Source organism: Alnus glutinosa, chromosome 9 (genome assembly GCF_958979055.1).
Source record: "Alnus glutinosa chromosome 9, dhAlnGlut1.1, whole genome shotgun sequence".
In the NCBI taxonomy this organism is placed as follows: Eukaryota; Viridiplantae; Streptophyta; class Magnoliopsida; order Fagales; family Betulaceae; genus Alnus; species Alnus glutinosa.
Window position 1 is genome coordinate 16481410 of NC_084894.1, and position 21128 is coordinate 16502537.

General features: G+C 35.9%; 1 protein-coding gene across 1 annotated transcript; it reads left to right on the forward strand.

The window, feature by feature from the left end:
- The first annotated feature begins 983 nt into the window (after positions 1–983).
- On the forward strand, positions 984–8812 carry LOC133876799 (protein CNGC15b-like). The gene is made up of 7 exons (XM_062315046.1): positions 984–993; positions 1128–1570; positions 1761–1973; positions 7057–7349; positions 7462–7573; positions 7663–7899; positions 8008–8812. The coding sequence occupies exons 1-7, from the start codon at positions 984–986 to the stop codon at positions 8647–8649; spliced, it is 1950 nt and encodes a 649-aa protein (XP_062171030.1). The 3' UTR covers positions 8650–8812.
- The last annotated feature ends 12316 nt before the right edge of the window (positions 8813–21128 follow it).

Genomic DNA, 21128 nt, shown 5'->3' on the forward strand with positions numbered 1-21128 from the left:
TTATTCATTAAACGTAAAATCAATAAAATTATAACACATAGCCCTAAGTGTATATATTATATATACCTATAAACCCTAAAACCCAAACCCTAAGTGTATATACTATATATATCGATAAACCATAATCCTAAGTATATATACTATATATAGGTATAAACCCTAGCCCTAAGTGTATATACTATATGCTATAAACCCTAACCCTAAGGGTATGTACTATATATAGCCATAAATTTACGAGGGACTAAACTATAAGTATTTAATTCATTATGTAGCGCAGAACTCTAAAAATAATTGCATTTACTATATATAGACATAAATAAAAAGGTTACTGTATATAGTTTCTAAACCGTTTACATGCATGCATATCTATATATATAGTATTAATTATAGGTTTTTTAACTTTGTTATGTTTAATTTTTTTTTTTTTTTGGTTTCTAAACGTAGATGGTGTACAAAACTAAACCCTAATTTAAACTATTTAGTTTAATTATATATTTAGCATCAAATTTGTATAATTATGCATATAGTACAATATGTAAATTAGGTTAGGGTTTACGTGCTTAATAGTATACTATATATATATAAATAAGGAACCTAAAAAGTATAAATTCCAACCAACAAATTTACATATAGCATATAGTACAATATGTAAATTAGGTTAGGGTAATCTACACCGTATTTTTGGATTAGATTTGTATGATTAATAATGTAAGGAGTTTTTTTTTTGATTTTTTTTTTTAAATAATTAATACAACACAGAATTTTTTTTTTTAATATATATTTGGCGAATTAATAAATTTTTGACACGTGTATTAATACACGTGTCCATTTGGACACGCATATGGAATACACGTGTCCAATTGGACGCGTGTCTATATACACGCGTCCAAAATGGACACGTGTATTCCATATGCGTGTCCAAATGGACACGTGTATTAATACACGTGTCCATTTGGACACGTATATGAAATACACATGTCCAAATGGACACGTGTATTTCATATGCGTGTCCAAATGGACACGTGTATGTCATACACGTGTCCATTTTGGACGGCTTCACAAATTGACACGTGTCTAAAATGACACGTGTCAATTTGGACGCGTGTCTACAGTAATGGGTACTGTAGACACGCGTCAAAATGAAGGTGTTTTTGTAGTGAAAGCTAAAGTCCTGCGTAGAGTATTTTCTGAGGACTATGAGAAGGAGGAGAGTAAGATACTGGATCCTCGAGGACAGCGCATCAGCCAATGGAGCAAGATATTCTTAGCGGCATGTCTTGTTTCTTTATTCGTAGATCCATTGTTTTTATTCTTGCCGACAGTCAGAGCGCCGGAGGTATGCGTGGAAACTGGAAAGACTCTCCAAGTTATCCTCACAATCATAAGATCCATGGGTGATGTGTTTTATGTGATTAACATATTTGTTCGGTTTCATACGGCCTACGTAGCACCTTCTTCGCGTGTATTCGGAAGAGGAGAGCTTGTCATTGATCCTTCAAAGGTTGCGTTGAGGTACCTTCGAAGTGGCGTCTTCTGGATAGATCTCATCGCTGCCCTGCCCCTTCCTCAGGTTCGGTCTCGCGCGCCCCTAAAAATTCATTATTTTATTTTATTTTATTTTAATTTTCTTCTTCTTCTTCTTCTCTTAATTTGGTTAGGTATAACAATGATTTCATGTGTATATAAAAGCTTTTTCCATATACATATGATGGTGTTTGACTTTATTTTTTTTAATTTGAATCTACGTACGTTCGTTTCAGGTTTTAACTTGGGTAGTTATACCCAATCTTCAGGGTACAATTGTGACAGTAAAAAAGATTTCGTTGTGGTTTATCATGATGATCCAGTACCTCCCAAGAGTCTTTCTTATCTATCCTCTCTCTTCGCAAATTGTTGATGCAACTGGTGTTGTCACAGAAACAGCCTGGGCAGGAGCTGCTTACAACCTTATGCTTTACCTTTTGGGGAGCCATGTGAGTTCAAACAGACAAACCTTAATCTTATCATCAAGGCTGGCTCCAAATGCTTTTTTATTTATTTATTTATTTTTTTTTATAATTAAAAATTTCCATCTATATTATCATTACAATTAATAAAATAAATTTTGAAACCTAGGTACAACAATTAATAAAACCTGATTTATTAAACATCTTATTTTAGTTACACTTTCTGATAAGATTGTCTAACATGCACAACCTGTGCACAATTTTTTCTAACATATTATCAATATATTAGCGATACCTAAAATCAAAATGTACCTACTTTTTAAATCTCAAATTCTTATGACATGTTTGGGTGAGAGAGGTTTTTCAAATACTTAAATTCGATTCAATTTTTTCTAATTTTTTCTCATGTTTATAAATCATTCAAACATAATTTCAAAAAATATTTTTTCTCAGTATCCGCAAATTTTCAAAATATCACACACTCAAATTAATGAGCCATTAAAAACTAAATTTCCACATCTACGTACGGAACCTTAAATCATCGTTATATTCCTCAATTCATTCAAAACAAATGAATTCACTTGAACGCCTTACTCTTAAAATCATTTATCCAAACTAAATTCAAAAACACAAAACCTCTCAAATTTTCAAATGAGTTAAACCTAATACCAAAGTTATTAATTCATCGCAACCAATCAAATATGCACTGCTTTACAGCATAGAATAATTAACCAGAGCATGCAGTTAGAGGTGATAACAAATTTTCCACTTTTCTCTTCCTCTTTCTTCTCTTCTCCATCTTTTTCTTCTTTTCATTTCACATTCTCCTTCTTATGCTCCGTTTGTTTTGGTGTAAAATAGTTTCAGGGAAGTCATTTTTCAAAAATATATTTTCGGTCGAAATCATTTTTCGGTGTTCGGCGCGTATGGAAAATTACAAATATTTTTTATATTTTAATTTAATCATATTAATTATATTTGGCAAATACAAATTCCGACAAAAGTTGCCGGAATCTGGCCATTTTTGCCGGATTCCGGCCAGTTGACCGGAAGCCGGCCATCCTGGCCAGCTGGCCGGGATCCCGCCGTTTTGGGAGGATCCCGACCAGATCTGGCTAGATGCCGGGGGTCCGGCCAGTATCCCGGCCAGACGGCCGGAGATCTTGGCAGAACGGCCGGATCTGGCAAGATGGCCGGAGATCCGGCCTCTCCGGCCAGTTTGGCTGGAATCTGGAACGGTATCCCTGGAATCCGACGAAGTCTGCCGGGCGTCGCCGGATTCCAGCCTAATCTGTTAGATTCCAGGACAGACCGGAGTCGGAATCTGGCTTGTCGAAATCCGGCAATAGTCAACTGTTTGAACGTAAAGGTCGACTGCGTTGTTTAATAGAGAGTTGACTGCATTTACCATCTACGGAAAATGATTTACGCTTTTTTCTGAAATTTATTAAGTATTTTTGGTCAAACTGAAATCATTTTTCGATTGACCATTATTTTCGCCCCTACCAAATACCAGAAAATACCAAAACCAGTTTCCAGAAATTATTTTACGCCCAAACAAATGGAGCATTAATTTTTTCTTTCTCTCTTCTTTTATTTCTTCTCTTCGATCAGACGTTCCTTTCAAATAGAGTACACCAATGGGGCCGGGTTTCGGTGGAGTTGGGGTGACACCACCTCTCTATAGCTCATTGTTTAAGGCTTACAATATTACCAAACTAGCTTGTGAAATTATTAAAAGGACCTCGTTAAAAACTGAATATTGCATAATTTAAATTAGATATTTTTGTGTAATTATTTCAAGCATCTAATTGTTTTTCATAAGCAATTACACTCTCTTTAATGAAAAAATACGGAAAATATCTTAGAAAACTCTAATTGAAAAGAGAAATGATACGTTTACAATTTCTACATAACTCGTATACAACTTCAATAACTTTTTTTTAAAAAAACTATCCATTAAATCTATTTTAATACATGTGGGTTATACATATCTAATAATTGATTTTTTTTTTTAAAAAAAAAAATTGTCGAAGTAGTTTGTACAAGATCAATTGTATAAAAGTTGTAAATATATCATATCTCAATAAATAAACCCTTTAGCTCTAACGCTCTAAACATAAAGTTCAACAAAATATCGATCACTCTTAATGTTGATATAAATCAAATTAGATTTTCTCCTGTTGTTAAATTTTTAATATTAAATTAATTATTCTCCTAAGCAATTAGGTTGTATTAATTGTTAAGTTGACTTAAAAGTAAAGCTTAATTACTTTCATGATGTTTGGGGAAGGAGGGACATGAATTTGAGTATTGATAAGTGCGATGTTAAGTGAATGAGATCACTCATGCGCGCCCATTAATTTTTGTGCACCGACTTCCTATCACTATATCCTTGGTGGGGTTGGAGTCAGTTTATGCCTTCACCCGTTTTGAGGAAGCAAATGTAAATCCTCGTATTGGGGATCCACCTAGTTCCTTCTTGACTAGTGCCCCGGCTAGCAAATAATGTTCTATTATAGTTACGCTCAAACATAGAGTTGCAACCACTGGTCACTCTTTATCCTTTTTGCTCATATATATACACTACAAAAAAATCGCTGTTTTAAACCGCTTTTTTAGAGCCCTTTTAGAGCTCTAAAAACGGCTCTAAACAATTTGAGCCCTTTTTTTTGAGCCGTTTTACAAACGGATCCACAACTAAAGTATTAAATAGCCAGATTAATCCGTTTTTACATAAAACGGTTCAAACTTGAGCCGCTTTAATCAGAGAGAGGGACAGAGAGACCGCCGAGGGAGAGAGACCGTCGAGACAGAGAGACCGCCGAGGGAGAGAGACAAGAGGCCGGGCCGGAGAGGAGAACGCCGATGGACCTTGCAGCTGGTGGTCGGCTTCACTGAGAGACAGAGAGAGAGAGATAGCCTGATCTCAGGCCGACGGGTTTCACAAACAGGGGGGAGAGAGACCGGTTGAATATAGGGGAGAGAGAGACGTTTTTACAAAAAACAACTTTCGCAATAAATGGGAAAAGTCAAGGGACTGGGGCGGGACAAAACTGTGTCCCGCGTGCCAGATTCTTGTCTGGAGTCGTTTTAAATAAAAACAACTCCAAATGGAGTCGTTTCACAATAAAACGACTCCAATTGTTTTAAATTTTTTACTCAACTTTTTTTCTATATATATATATAAAACATATATATAACATAAGGAGACGTTGCAAAAAAAACAACTATATTTAGAGTCGTTTTACTTAGAAATGACTCTATTTCGAGTCGTTTTTATAAAACGACTCTATTTAGAGTCGTTTCTAAGTAAAATGACTCTATTTTAAGTCGTTTCAATTAAAAACGACTCCATTTGGAGCCGTTTCATAATAAAACGACTTTAACTAGAGTCCTTCTAATCAAAACGACTCCAAATAGAGCTGTTTTTTACTAAAAGGGCTTCAACTGGAGCCGTTTTGATAAAAAGGACCCCATATAGAGTCGTTTTTGACCAAAAACGACTCAAATTATTTTAAATTTTTATGTATATATGTATATATATATATATATATATATATATATATATATATATATATATATATATATATAACATATTATATCATATTATATATGTATAACATATATATTGTATGTACATATATTGTCATACTAACCAAATACTATACTTTCTATTTAGAGAGAAAAACCTAAGAGTTTCATTCGTCGTAGGGAGAGGCTTCCTTTCCTAGTCAGGATGGTCAATTAATGAGGCTGTGCAATTCGTCTTTAGTTGGTGTGTGACCCACGCGCGTCAGCGGTTTAGATCTTCTGTTTTATGCACGTGTAGGCTATAACTCTTTTCTCCAATCTCGGAAGGTATCGATCTAAGCCCGTGAAGATTGCCCATCGCTAAAGGGGTTTCCAGAGAAGGCGTGTGTTTTACACGCGTCGACTCCGGCAGTTGTTTCTTTCTCGGATCTCAGATTGTTTTTTGTTTGTATAGCTTGCTTGTGTTTAAAGTTTACCTTTTTTTTTTAGTTATTTTAAGCCAATTCTTTCTTTTGGTTTTGTGGGTAGAGATTCTTTATCTCTAGTTCACTTCGATGGCATTTGGTTGGTTGGACTTTGTGATTATATATATATTACTTTTATTTTTAGTATATATGTTAGAATTATTATAAATGGTGTTATTTTAAAATTTTAAAATTGGAGATCTTTTTAGATAAAAGGGCTGGAAATTTAAGCCGTTTTCAAAAAAATGGCTCTAGGTGGAGCCGATTTATAGAAAACGGCTGAATATTGAGCCGTTTAAAAAGTTGCTCAAAATTGAGCCGTTTTGTAAAAACGGCTCAATTTAAAACCCTTTTTTTTTTTTTTTTTTTTTTAATAAAAAGGCTCAAAATAGAGCCGTTTTTAATAAAGGGTTGAAATTGGAGCTTTTTTTTTTCTTCCTAAAAACGACTCTAATTAATATTGTCTAGGAAATAGTCATGGCTCAAATTACAGCCGCTTGTAAAGAAACGGCTCAAATTAGAGCCGGTTTACATAAAGCAGCTCCATTTTGAGCCGTTTAAGTAGAAGTGGCTCAAAATATTTTTGAAGCCGTTTTTAAAAACGGCTCTAGTTTGAGTCTAGTTTGAGTCGTTTTAATTTTAAATGGCTCAAGTTGGAACCGTTTTAGAAAAACAGCTTCAATTAGAAACCTTTTAAAAAAAGGGCTCCAATTGGAGCCGTTTTAATTTAAAACGTTTCAAATTGGAGCCGTTTTTCTAAAACGGCTCAAAATCCCTTTTTTTTTTTTGTAGTGATATATATTCTTCAAAAAAAAAAAAAAAATATGACAAGCCACTACTTGTTTGTCATCGTGTATAGATCGTAAAGAATTATTTGAAAATGAAGAAAATAAAAATAAAAACCCAAAGTTATTGCCTAACTATTTTCACAAAGTCTGCTATATATTGAGCACATCCATCATAAGTATTGGTGACAGATAGTAAGGATATTAAAATTAAGAATTTTGTTTTCCAAAATGAAGAATATGCCTGCTCAAATTCTTAATTTATAAAGTGAATGAAAGATAGAAATCCACACCCATATGTTAATATTCATCTTCTTGTGAAAAAAGGTTTCAGGAGCTTGGTGGTACATTCTATCAGTTCAGCGACAACAAGCATGCTGGAGAAGTGCGTGCAATTTGGAGAACTTAGGTTGCCAATACGACTATTTCGATTGCCGCAAGGTTGACGATCCTTCAAGGGTTAACTGGCGCCAGTCAACAAATGTGAGGACTCTGTGCAATCCAAATGCTACCTTTTATCAGTACGGAATATATGCAAATGCAGTGACATCAAATGTTATAGGCTCAGCATTCTTCAACAAGTACTTTTACGGTTTGTGGTGGGGCTTGCAGCAATTGAGGTATAGTATAGTAGATGAAAGGACGAAAGAGATGCATTAATTTCCATTGAAGCAGTTATACTGGATCTAGTGTTTTTATTTCATCAGTTAACTTACCACAGAGAGTTTGCAGTTCTACAGGACAAAATCTTACTACAACCACTTACATTGGAGAAATACTTTTCACCATCATTGTCGCCACCCTTGGGCTGGTTCTTTTCGCACTCTTCATTGGCAACATGCAAGTAAGTCCCCCGGCCACTTGATTTCCCAGCCCGCAAGCAGATAATTGAGAAAGTTAAATAGAAATAAATCATTGGATTTGGTTCCGCAGAGATACCTTCAATCAACATCACTGAGACTAGAAGAGTGGAGGATAAAGAGAACTGATACAGAACAATGGATGCATCACCGGCAGCTGCCTCCGGAACTAAGGCAGTCTGTTCGGGAGTACGATCAGTATAAGTGGTTGGCTACTAGAGGGGTTCATGAAGAAGAGCTTCTCAATACCCTCCCTACGGATCTCCGGAGAGAAATCAAACGCCACCTATGCCTCTCCTTAGTTCGACGAGTAAGTACTATATATAGCTAGTTATTGGAATTATATATAAATATTTCATTGATATTATATGATGATATGGTTTAGAATTATTATTGATTAAGATATATATATACATAGGTCCCATTGTTCAATCAAATGGATGAAACAATACTAGACGTGATATGTGAGAGGCTTAAGCCAGCACTGTGCACGAAAAACATGTTCCTTGTGCGCGAAGGTGATCCTGTGAATCAGATGCTCTTCATAATTCGAGGACATCTTGACTCTTGTACCACTGATGGTGGTCGATCCGATTTCTACAACTCCTGCCGGATAGGCCCAGGTGAGTTCTGCGGTGAAGAGCTGCTTAACTGGGCCTTAGACCCGCGTCCACACATCATCCTTCCGTCGTCCACACGAACTGTCAAGGCTATAACTGAAGTAGAGGCTTTTGCTCTCGTAGCAGAGGACTTGAAATTTGTGGCCTCACAATTCCGAAGACTGCATAGCAAACAACTTAGACACACTTTCAGGTTCTACTCACACCAATGGCGAGCATGGGCCGCATGTTTCATACAGGCAGCGTGGCGTAGGCATAGAAAGTTCATTCAAGCGGCTGACCATAGACCTGGTGAGAGTGCACAGGAGTCATTCTGGTCCAGGTACGCTGATGATCTGTTGAAGAGGACAAAAAGTAAGCTGGGTGTCACCAATTCTGCTCGAATAGATCCCAATGTTGTCAGCTCGTTGCAGAAGCCCCCAGAGCCATATTTTGATTGAACTGTACAACACATTAAACTTTACAACTGCCGCCCTTCAAATTATCGACTGGACTGTTAATGTGTACACATTTGGTCTGTGTTTTTCTTTTTTTGGTTGTATGAATGAATTGATGCAAACTGCCTTTTGTGCAGGCAAGCTTTTCCCTCTCTTGGTCCTTCAATTTCCCTTGGTTTGTTTGGATATGTTGTTGTTTTGAGCGGTTGGCTTGTGGCACTTCTGAATTTAGAGAATGTGGCAGATGACTTATGTTTCCTTTGAAGATCGATTGTTGTTTATGTTGGGGATCAATGCGCTAATCAAAGTATGCGCAACGAAATACCGATCCCAAAAAAAAATTCTTCAAGATAAACAAGGCTAAATTAATTAAACTAACTTGCACAGGCCAGGTACTTACAATTGAAATCGGCCTCTCCTAAACTACTAGGGCTAGTTGACTTTGGTTGATTTGCTCTTTGCAAGTTGAATGGTGAAGAACGTCTTTTTCGTGTTCTTGACTTAACCTTTAGATCTTTTTTATGATAACTGAATATGACCGAATATGACCATGAGTATGGACTCACAACTGGAAGTAGTGAATTGGTAAAAAATTCTTGACCATAGACTTGGATTTACACTTATGATAGGATTAGGAGATGAACCAAAGTTGTATCAGAGATAGGATAGGAGTCGTAGGAGGAATTGTGTGACGACCCATTTTTTTTTTGAAAATATGCATAAAGCATTAAATGGATCCTCACAGTGGCACGACTATTTATCGCTCGACCAACATAATGTACACGTTCCATAACTTGTACCTGATATTCAGAGCAACATCTAACATAGCGGAATATATCATGATACCAATCAGTCATAACAGAAAGCACATCTAAGACAAAGGACTATGTAGTCCAACACATTACGATTGTCGCTGTGGGCTTCAACCGCAATACCCCAAATATAAGGCCACTGGGTCATCATCTAGCTCAGGAGTACCTGCAGTCACAGAATCAGAGTTTGTATGGTTGCGGGGGTTGCCGCATCCGCACAGGTGAAAGAATGAGTTCACCGTCTTAGTATATAATACCGAGATCTCAGTAATATTAAACTGGCTAAGTTTTCACAAAGAACCAACTTTTCCTTTATAGTCTTGTGAGCACTATAATAGCTACCAATTTTATGAACTTTTGTTTGAAAAACCCCCATAGCTGATATAGCAAATACATAATAATAGAAAACATTTAAAGCATACTATGTAAATGTGAACATATACAGAAGTTCTAGTCATCCCACCTTGGAAGCTTCTACATATCAACCCATCAACAATATATTACTTTGTGGTTTGTTTGCATGCTTAGGTTTACATACACACGTGGTTATTCGCATGCATATAACCTTTAGGCTTAAATAATGGCATTTAGTCTACTGTATCGAAACACAAACATCCCATGCATAAGAAATACCATCACACCGTACATTGCTGCTCGAGGCATATCTATACAGAGCACTAGCATCCTTAAGTTAATGGAGCACCTGCCTCCCAATACATTGAGGTTTAATGCATTTTGGAAATACTAAAACAAGATGATTAGCGTAGTTATACAAAGACATTTGCATTCCCAGTTATCAGTAACACTACACTTGAATACGTTGAGACTTATTGCCTTTGAACGTCAGTGTGATCATGCGAGCACTAGAGCGAGACTCCAATATGCAAGCACGTCTTTGCTAAAGAACAAATAACAACTGCCTACTATACTAAGACATAACATTCCAATTTCTGAACAATGTGAACATCTAGGTACATCCAAACTCAATGCTTCTTAAATCATGCAACTAATACGTTTAGCAAAACTACAATATATAAGATATGCAACACATTCCATCACATCACAATATATGTATGCATATGTGAGAATCATGAGTCGTGTCTCTAGCAACATAGGGTATTTGCAACTCACGTTAACATAGAGTCGTGGCTCAAGGTTGTGCTATTGTGGCACGTAAGTAACCATGATGTGCTCCTGTGGCACGTAATGCATCATGTTCCCAATGTTAGTTTCTGATTGGCTGCATTCTGTTGGACAAAATTATATTTTTGTGATGATGCTTATTATCGGGGATTCAATTATTTTCAAAGTCTTCATTTCAGAGTTATGCTTCTAGAAGATTCTACACAGATTCTAAGTCAAAAGAATCGGATCCCTTGCATCCGTCTGGACGACGTGATATTCCGTCCGGACGTTCAACTGTCAAAGCATCATCTCCTGACGACGAGGACTTTCCGTCCAAACCTTTCTCTATGTCGAGAAGCTTCGAACTACTCCAGGTTGCATCCGTTTGGACGTCTCAGCAACACAGCCGGACGCCTCTCAGTGTTTGACAAGGAAATGGATTTCGTTCCAAGACACAGATATGGGAAGACAGTTACAACCGTCCGGACAGGAAGTCCTGACGATGTGTGTTCCCGTCCTGACGCTATCCTTGATAAGGCAAGTCATGCATACAAAGTTAAACCATCCAGACGTTAGTCTCCATGGTCCAGACGCTCAAGCCTAAATATGAAAATTGCGTTCAGCAGAAGTACAACCATCCAAACGCTAGGGCAACACAGTTTGGATGCGGCTCTATTCAGGAAAGAATTTCAAGCGAATTTGGAAATCCGATCGCACAGTTGTCCGTCTGGACTCCCTCAGCTACCGTCTGGACGCTGCCTAAGAAAATTGGATCAGACGCAATTTAGGTTTCTGTAGTCTATAAATAGAGACCCCTAGGCATGTATTTTATAAGAATTCGGTAGTGAATTCTGTAGTGCTTAGAGAGTTTATTTTTAGAGTTATTGTGCTGATCTTCTCACCCTCAAGCTGTTGTCAAGTGATGTTGTCAAGTATTGTTGCTGTGCTGAACTGAAGTCTATCTCAGGGGTTGGCTCTAACGTAAAGGATTCCATTGAAGACCTCTTCAAGTAGGTGACTTGGTTGTGAAGCGTTCGTGTTGGGTTACACGTCAGAGTTCAAGGTACGACCACTGCATAAGGGTATGTGAGTGCTACTGCTTTGTAACTAGCTTTGTCTTCGAAATAGTGGATTTCTCTTAATTGAGATTCCACTTCGTCAACAGAATATCTGTCTCTTTAATTTCTGCATTTTGATATTTTGTTGCACATTATTGCACACACTTGGTAAATTAGAAGTCATCTTTAATTTTTAGTTGGTATCAGAGCGTGTATACTCCGTTTAAAGGATTTAATTCCTGAGTGTGACCCTTATCTCTTTGTGACTTCTATTTTTTTATTACACCTTTTATCATGGATTTCTTTAGTTATCTGAAGAGAATTCTAATATTGAGCTCTCTACGGTTTTTGATAAATTGAGTAAAACTTCTAAAAACTCCAATAAATAGCTCAAAAAGGTGAAGTAAGAAAAATAGTCTTTGATTGTTCTGTTATCTGAATCACATATTTTGATTGACTCTTTGAAATCTGAGAATACCATGCTATTTTGACCTTATTGATACACTTGAGAATAAATTAAAAGAATCTAAAGATCTCTTAAAAAAATTCTCTACTGACAATTTATAGAGCATGTTTTTTGTATTCATTCAGATATTTCTAACAAGCATGATTTAATTGTTAATGATTTAAGTGCTTCTACATCATAGGCTTCTGATTCTGAATTAGATTCTATTGCTATTATGCCTTTGATAGTAGACACTGTTTGTTTGGATATTTCTGAAAATTCTTGCTTAAATAATTGTGTGAAGCCAAAATCCAAATATATAGGTACACAAGCTCATGGTAAGTTTGTCCCTACTTGTCATAATTGTGGCAAGGTTGGTCATATTAGACCAAATTGTTTTCTGTCAAAAACCCACAGATCTTGGATTAAGCAGGATGCTCTGAGGAAAGGTAAAGTTGAAGAATCTTCCTCATCCAAATATGTCCATCCACATAGGAGAGATATAAAAGGTAAGGATAGTGTTATTTGTAAGAAAGCTAACAAGAAAACTGTAGAGACTGTCATAAAGCATTCAAACAAAATAAGCCTATCCACCTGTCATCACTGCAGCGTCACCAGTCACATCCAACCCAAATGTCCACAACTCCAAGCTCATAAGTCAAAGGTTCAGAGGGAGCTGCCAACGAGAGTTACATCAGGCACTTTACCTCTGACGACACTTCATGCTCCAAGGCACTCTACCTCTGAGTGGCAAACTAAAGAAGAACAAATCAAGGCACTACAAGAAAAAGCCGTAGAAACCCAATGGCAGCTATGGCTATGAAGGATTCCTGAGCCTAATACAAGGTATGCTTAGGAGTATGGCCAACATGGACATGACCTGCAAACCATCTCCACGGGTTAAGCAGGTATGGGTCAAGAATGATGAGACCATTCACCCCTTAAGGGGGAGTGGACTTGTAATACCCAGATTTTAAGACAGGACGCCTTAAATAGAATTTAAGACCCGAGGTGATCATCGCTCGATCGACCACTTCTGCAGATCGATCGACTTATTTCTCTATCATCGCCCGATCGACAATATCTATCGCTCGATCGACCTGTCAATTGATAATCGCTCGATCGACTGTGAAGTAGCTCGATCGACATTATTCTGATAATTGCATCTTTATGTGCCATCTGTTCCAAAACCTAAATATTTAGTAAATTAATTGGAATAATAATATTCCTAATATTATTATATTTTGTGATAATATTATTGACATATAATATTATTTTGGCCTAATATTATTTAGTATAATAATATCATTAGTGTAATAATGTTATTTAAAAATTAACATTATTTATAAAACAAACTGTACTTAAAACGGGTTTAGAATTATACCTAATGAGTTATTAAAGGAAAAAGATTTTATATAAAGATATTCACGATTATTAATGATTAGTTTTATTAAAAAGTAACTCTAGTTAATTTAACTTGATAAAAATTAACCTAGGGTTAACTATATATATATATATATCTATATATATATATATATATATATATATATATATATTAAAGATCAACTCAAGTTAACCTAACTAGATAAAAGTTAACCATAGGTTAACTAGATATTTTTAAGGTTAACTAAGGTTAGTCTAACTAAGGTAAATTTAACCATGAGTTAATCTGATATTTTACTTTTAACTCAGATTAATTCAACTATAGTAAAAATTAACCATAGTTTATTACTTCTATAAATTAACCCTCCAACTCCTCTAAATTCTCGCACCACTTAGTTATAGTTACTGAGATTCTTTCTCCTTCTATATTTGTTCTTTCTTCCTTATTTGTTCTTGTTTCTTCCTCCTCTTTTCTCTTTTCTTCCACTTGCTCTTTCTCTTACCTTTTCCATCCGAGTCTCTTAGTAAGAGATGATCGTGGGGAGAAGGGAGAGGTAGAAAGTGAGGGAGACAGAGAGGAGAGCCAAAGAGAGAAGAAACCCGATCCTTTTTCCCTTTATTGTTCTTTCTCTTTTCTCTTCTTTCTTCTTCTCCATTTCTGTTCTTCTTTCTTCTCCTCTTTTCTGAGACCGAGAGACCTGAGAGAGAGAGAAGCCGAGAGAGAGAGAGAGAGAGAGAGAGAGAGCGGAGCTAAGAGTGAAACCGGGAGAAGACCACTGGAGGTCTGTTTTCCGGTGGTCGTTGCTCGAGAAACCGACGGAGGAGAGGACCCAGAACCGGAACCCGTCAAACCCAGCAAAAACCCGACCCTTCGGCAAGACCCAGACCCGATCCTCCATGGTTCATCGCCGATGACGGTCCCAGTAGCGATTTCCTGTGGTTCTGGCCGAAAATCAGGCGACTTCCAGGGACAATTTTCCGGTGAATTTCTCCAGCCCTAAATTCCTGATGATTTCTTGTAATTTCTATTTGATTTATTAGGGTTTTCTGTTGTGTATTTGGATTAACCCGATTGTGTGTATTTTTGGGTAGAACCCGTGTGTGTGCTTTTCCCTGTTTCGGTGATGATGGTTCTGATCATGGGAGTTTTGGTCGTTGTCCCTGTTCTGGCCAATGGGTGTGCTTTTAGTGTGTGTGTGTTTTGGAGAGGCTGGCCGTGTGATTGTTGGTTGGGTATGAACTAATTACCTGGTTACTTAGTATTTGGACGGTTGGGTTCGGATGTTTGGAGTTTAATGTTTTGAATGGAACCATGTAGTTTAAGGCAAGTGTTCTGTGGATGTTTTAGTCATATTTTAGAATTAAGTATTTAGTTATGGGTATTTGGAGAATTTATAATAGTCTAGTATTAATTTTATTTAAAGGTAGGTTTGTATTTTTAAGTATCTTCATATTATGGAAGTAAAAAAGGAAATAACTAGTTGTCTTAGAAGGTTTTAGTTATTTTTGAGTAAATGATAAATACTTTATAAGGATTTTTCATACGGATATAAAAGTGACAAATTAGATGTTTGGAAAAGAGAACTGATACTGATATTCTATATACAAATATATATTTATTGTAGAGAATAAGCTATTATGAGAACTGCACCAAAAGGCTGTAAGTATCTCTATACTTATTGAGGACAAAGCTAGTTGATTTTTCCTATAATATTATGTTTACTGTTTTATTTACTTGTTTGCGCATATGGCTTTGCATGTTTTATTATTTTTAATAATCTGTCTAATAACAAGCTGCTGGATCTAGATCTATAGTGGGTACATGAGGCTTCACATGAGTTCCTAGGTTCTCAGTGAATGAGGAGGTACCTGAAAAGAGAATAATAAATACAAAAACTGGTGTACCTAGGTCACCAGGGAAACCGAGGTTTCCAGGAGCCTAGGCTCCCAAAGAAAATAATTAAAAGTTAAAGGGGAGGAAGCCCAGGCTTCAAATAAAACGCTAACCGTGCCTAGGCCAACAGAGGAGTGGAAAAAGGGAAATACCTAAAACTCTGCATTTTAAGCTATCATATTATTGCTTTATGGTTACGTTTATATTCAATATATGACTATGATTAGCTACCATGGTTCATATACTGCGCATAGATGTGATTATAAAGCTATTGCATTATGTTGCATTTATTAAATAAACCAGTATTCATATTATTATTGGAAACAGTGGACTCACTTTTGTATTTTGTGTTTTTGTTTCTATATATATATGTATATTGGTGCAGGTTTATAGACAAGGATTAAAGCTCAAGAGGTTTTAAAGCTAAGGACGCATAGTTTGCATTTTGTTTATAGTTTTCTGTGTTTATAACATTTTATGTTGACAAGATTGCTAATAATTTCCATGTAATCTCTTGTGTCACTGTTGACACATGTTTACATGTATTTGTCTAAACATTTTCTTTACGAATGTCTAGAAGTATTTCAGTTAGAAGCTCTGTCGTGTTATTCATTCAAAACCGGTTGGATACCCTTTTATTCCATTGCCAAATCTTAACTCTAAAGATGTTGTAGTAACGTCACGTGGAAATTGAAAATTTTTCACTTACACCTTTTTGTAAAAGGCGGGGCGTTACAGGACTCACCTAGTAAAGGTGAACTCTTACCATGCCTAGGACTTTGGTTCCTAAATCCTAGTGCATGTCAGGTATGTTTGCATTGCATAGTTTATCATGTCATATCTTATTCATGTCTTGCATTTTGTTTGAGGAACTATTAATTTTATCCCCCATATTTTCTCTTGTTGTCTTGAGAAATATCTGTAAGTATTATTTGGGGATGACAGAAATAGCACATTAGGTGGCTGCTTTTTTGTCTTGGTATTTCTAGACCTCTCTCCTTGAGGACAGGTTTGATTTTACCTTACATGCTGAGACTAGATGTTATTTCCTTTTCCATAAGCATGTCCTTGTTGTTTTTCTGTTTTATTGTTTTCAACATTAAAAAAAAAAAAAAAAAAAAAAAAAAAAAAGGGGGACAAGATGTAGAATTTTAATTTTTCTTTTGATAGCTTTTCAGATATTGTATGCATTTTTGCCTGATATCTTAGTTCATTTTGCATTAATTGAATATGCTTATATATGATTAAGAGTTTATGCCTGATATCTGCTAATTTTTCATGTGCATCTTAATGTTAGATAGTTGTTTTTCTCATGTGATGAAAAATTGTGCACTATCCAAAGCTCCCCTGAGGTACATTTTTTTTACTCTCTGATTTTTAGCTTCTGGAAATTCTGATAATAGAGATTTTTTTTTGCTAAGATGGTCAAATTGACCAACTAGCTAGTTGAACCTAGAGCCTAAAAATTCTAGCATTCTCTATAGGTTGCAGCACCAAGTGATAAAAAGCATTCAAAACTTAATAAACATGGATAAATAAAAGATCCATTGCTTTTGTGCTATAAATCTATTCTTGAACTTGTCCCTATAGAAACAATCAATGACCAAATCATTGCAGAAATAGATTATCACTAAAAGTCTAAGTAAAAGAAAAGTGCTACAACTTAGGGGGAGTGTATCAGATGAGGGTGGCTAGGCCTTAGCAAGATAAGGTTTGACTTTTGACTGATCTATCATTGATTTTCTCTCTTGTTTAGAAAATCTGGTTGCTTTAAGTCATATCAGTGAACTTTATACCTTATTGAGAAAGCTTCCACACACACACGGATTGCATGAGTTGAGTAATCTATTTAAAATTTCAACCTGCAGGGAAATTTGTGCTTATTGAATACTTAACTCTCATTTACATCTTTGCATATTTTTGCAATGCTATTTGACTACTTTATCAGTTGATTATATATGCGTGTTCTGAAGCTAACTTTAGGGAAAAATGTCTTTTTGCAAATTTTTCTCTAGTTTCAGATTTGCAGTGTGAAGCGTCTGGATGGACCTATTCTTATGTCCGGACGAGAGCAGTCTTGCTGTACGCTGACCTAGAAATTGTCATCGGTACGGTTAAGTGACACGTCGGGACGGGATCTCTACAAGTTTAAGACTTGCATCTCTTTCTCTGCCATACACACATTTCTACATATTTATTGATTTATCATGACATGTGTGTTTTTCTCGCGGATTTCTCTCGTGATTTCCGCATTCCCTACACATTTCTTCTCATTCCATGATCTTATTTGTGTCTTACTTTGTTCTTTTAAGTTTTTGTACTTTTAGAATATTGGAATATTTGTTGATTGGGATATTTTCTTGAAATATTGTGCATGAAAAGCCTATTCCGTCTGTGTGCCGGGTTGGTCTTAATATATGTATGCCTTATGAATTGCTGCATTGCTTATATTTTTATTTGGCATCCATTTGATAGCCGTCATAAATACCACATTGTTTTTGGAACTAACATGATCTAATTTTCTTGGTAATGGTATTATTGGAGATATTTCTGTTTGAAAATTATTGGACTTCTAATTAACTGTGCGTGTGAACAGTGTGCAACAAAATATTAACTGCAGAATTTAAAGGAGACAAATATTTTGTTGACATTGAAAGCTCAATTAAGAGAAAAACCACTGCGGGGCAGCCAAACTCAGGATATCCACTATTCAGAAGACAAGGTAGTTACAAAGCAGTAACACTTACATACCCCTAATGTAGTGGTCGTACTTTGAACTTTGACGTGTAACCCAATATGAACGCCTCCTAACTAGGTCTCCTACCTGAAGGGGTCTTCAATGGAATCTTTTATCTTAGGGCCAACCTCTAAGATAGACTTCACAGCTGATCAAATCACACACTGGCAATAGCTAGAGAGCTAGCGGATCTTCAATATCTCCTTAAACACCCTCTCTAAGCTATAAGGAATTCATTACCGAATTCTGTACATAATACATGCCTAGAGCCTTTTATTTATAGGCTTTATGTAATACCCCATATTTTGAGATATTAAATAAAATATGATTTAAGACCTAATAATATAAATAGAATAAATATGAATATTTATTAGATAAATATTCATCAATCTTTTTATTAATGTTTATAAGATTAAATATCTACTAGAAATATAATGATGGGTCTAATTTATTAAAGAGTTTTAAAAAAAAGAAAATTTAGATGAACAATATGTTGATCGATCCACCAAAACTGTCGATCGATCCACTTACTATTCATGTCAATTGATCGACACACTGTTCACTTAGATCGATCGACTATTTGTGTCGATCGATCGACATGAATAGTAAGTGGATCGATCGACAGTTGTGCTGGATCAATCGACATACTGTTCGTCCGAATTTTCTTTTATTTAAAACTCTTTAATAAATTAGACCCATCATTATATTTCTCGTAGATATTTAATCTTATAAACATTTATACTTAAAATTGATGAATAAAAAAATTGATGAATATTTATCTAATAAATATTCATATTTATTCTATTTATATTATTAGGTCTTAAATCATATTTTAAGATATTTTATTTAATATCTCAAAATATGGGGTATTACATCTCTCCCCTCTTAACGGAATTTCGTCCTCGAAATTCATAAACCTTATATCGCACAAAGTTTATATTAAGGGAAGGTTCGAAATTGCTAAATCGGATTTTAAACGTAAGTTTGAATATTTATCTATGGGTTATTCTAACCTTGATCATCAAGAGAGAGAAATGACATAAGAAAATAATGTATATTTTCTTTCTATCAATGATTAATTAATATCCTACGAGAAAAATGATGTAAGAAAATAATATGTATTTTCTTTTTATCAATTACCTCACCATATAATTTTAATAACTAGGGTATTTTATCTAATCCTCTATTGTTGAAATTATATCTACCACTCCTAGGAGAGAATCTTATTACTGAGCTTAAAGTCTCGATTTCAATATGGGTTATTCCTACTTATCAAAAAGGGTGTAAGAAAATAATGTTTTATCTAGGTACAAAATTTTTATAGTACCATGATCTATTTTATTACTCCGTCATAAACACTATTTTAACGATTGAGTACTATTAGAAATTTCATGTGATCGGCGCAGTGAATGGATGCGGAAATCCTAAATCATAAATAGTAAGCCAAATGCTATCTATTTAAAGAATGGTACCTGTCATCGCATCTGTATATTCCTCATCTTCTTCAGCACCACCAGGGATAAGTGAATATATTCGTGCTTGCGTAGGATACTGTTGTCGAGATTCGCCTCCTTGCGGTTTTGATCCTTTAGTAGAGTTCATGGGACAATACTTTTGGACGTGACCAGGCTTACCACACTTGAAATAGCTTGGATTCGTCATCCTACATTCTCCCTCATGCGGTTTTCCACACTTGTCATAGAGGGGTTTTTGGTTTTCTAGTGCGGGCGAGAAATTCCTGCTGTCAATTAGCTTGGAATCACTCTCGATTGCTAGCCTCTTTTTTGAATATGATGTTTGCTGCTTTAATCGCCTCTTCAGATCGTAGGTTGCTGCTGATTCGCGGATTCCTCTTTCCGTGAGCGATGCAACTTCTACCAACCTAGCATAATCTTTGATATCGTGGCAGATCACTCTCTCCTTAATGCGAGGATTAAGGCCATTTTCGAATCGTTTCGCCTTTGATTCTTCATCCGGAATAAGATTGGCCGCAAACCTGGCTAATGCCATAAATCTAGCTGAATATTGTTCTACGGTCATATTACCTTGAACAAGGTTTTGGAATTCTATTGCTCGAAGTTGTCTCTGGGATCGACGGAAAAAGCGCCGATTATACTCCACTTTGAACATCTCCCAAGTGATCACCGTTTCTTCCCCAAGTAGCACCTTCCTCGCATTCCACCATCTCCCAGCTTCACTCGTCAGCTGTAGTGGGAGATACTAAACTTTCTGCTCGTCGTTACAGCTGAGAGTAGTGTACAATACATCTATGTCTGTGAGCCATGCTTTTGAGGCATTCGGTCCTTCGGTTCTTTCAAAAGTTTGAAAATGGAAACTAGCAAAATCACGTAATGAGCAACCTATGGGTTCGGCCCATTCGTTAGGTCGTGGAATTCGTGATATTGCTTCAGTAAGGTGTCTAGTGGCATCATCTATAAATTGTACTAAGGCCGGGTGTATTCCATCATTGTATGGTGGCGGTGGAGGTGGAGGTGGCAACTCTTTCTCACCATTTTCTTCGGGACGTGGGTCATGGTTAAAGTCACAGAGAGGACGGCATCTAGGAGGCATGATTCTATATTTAAAGGAACAGTTATCTCACATTTCGTAGAATAAAAACAATCTCCTTTAAAAGACTTCATATCATTCAAAACTAGTTAACAGACTATTCACTTTGCAAACAATCATTAACAAGGAATCTATCAATCATAATGCAGACAATTATAACACTTAAAATTATTCAAGTAAACCATCATTACAAACAATATAATTTAAAGTGCACAAATGCATATATCCAATGAAACATGTTAGAAATTTTATTCTCACCCTAATTTGGAATTCTACTTTATACTTTGTATATACATACACAAACAAAATATTTTTGTATTCCTATAGCTCTTTGTGTTTCCGTCCTATACTAAGGTCAAGTCCAAGGTCCTCAGAACAAACTTCTCTGATACCAAACTGTAATTTACCCAAGTTACAGTTTGACGCTAAGCTGTAACTGGTCCTTAGAGCTACAGTATGA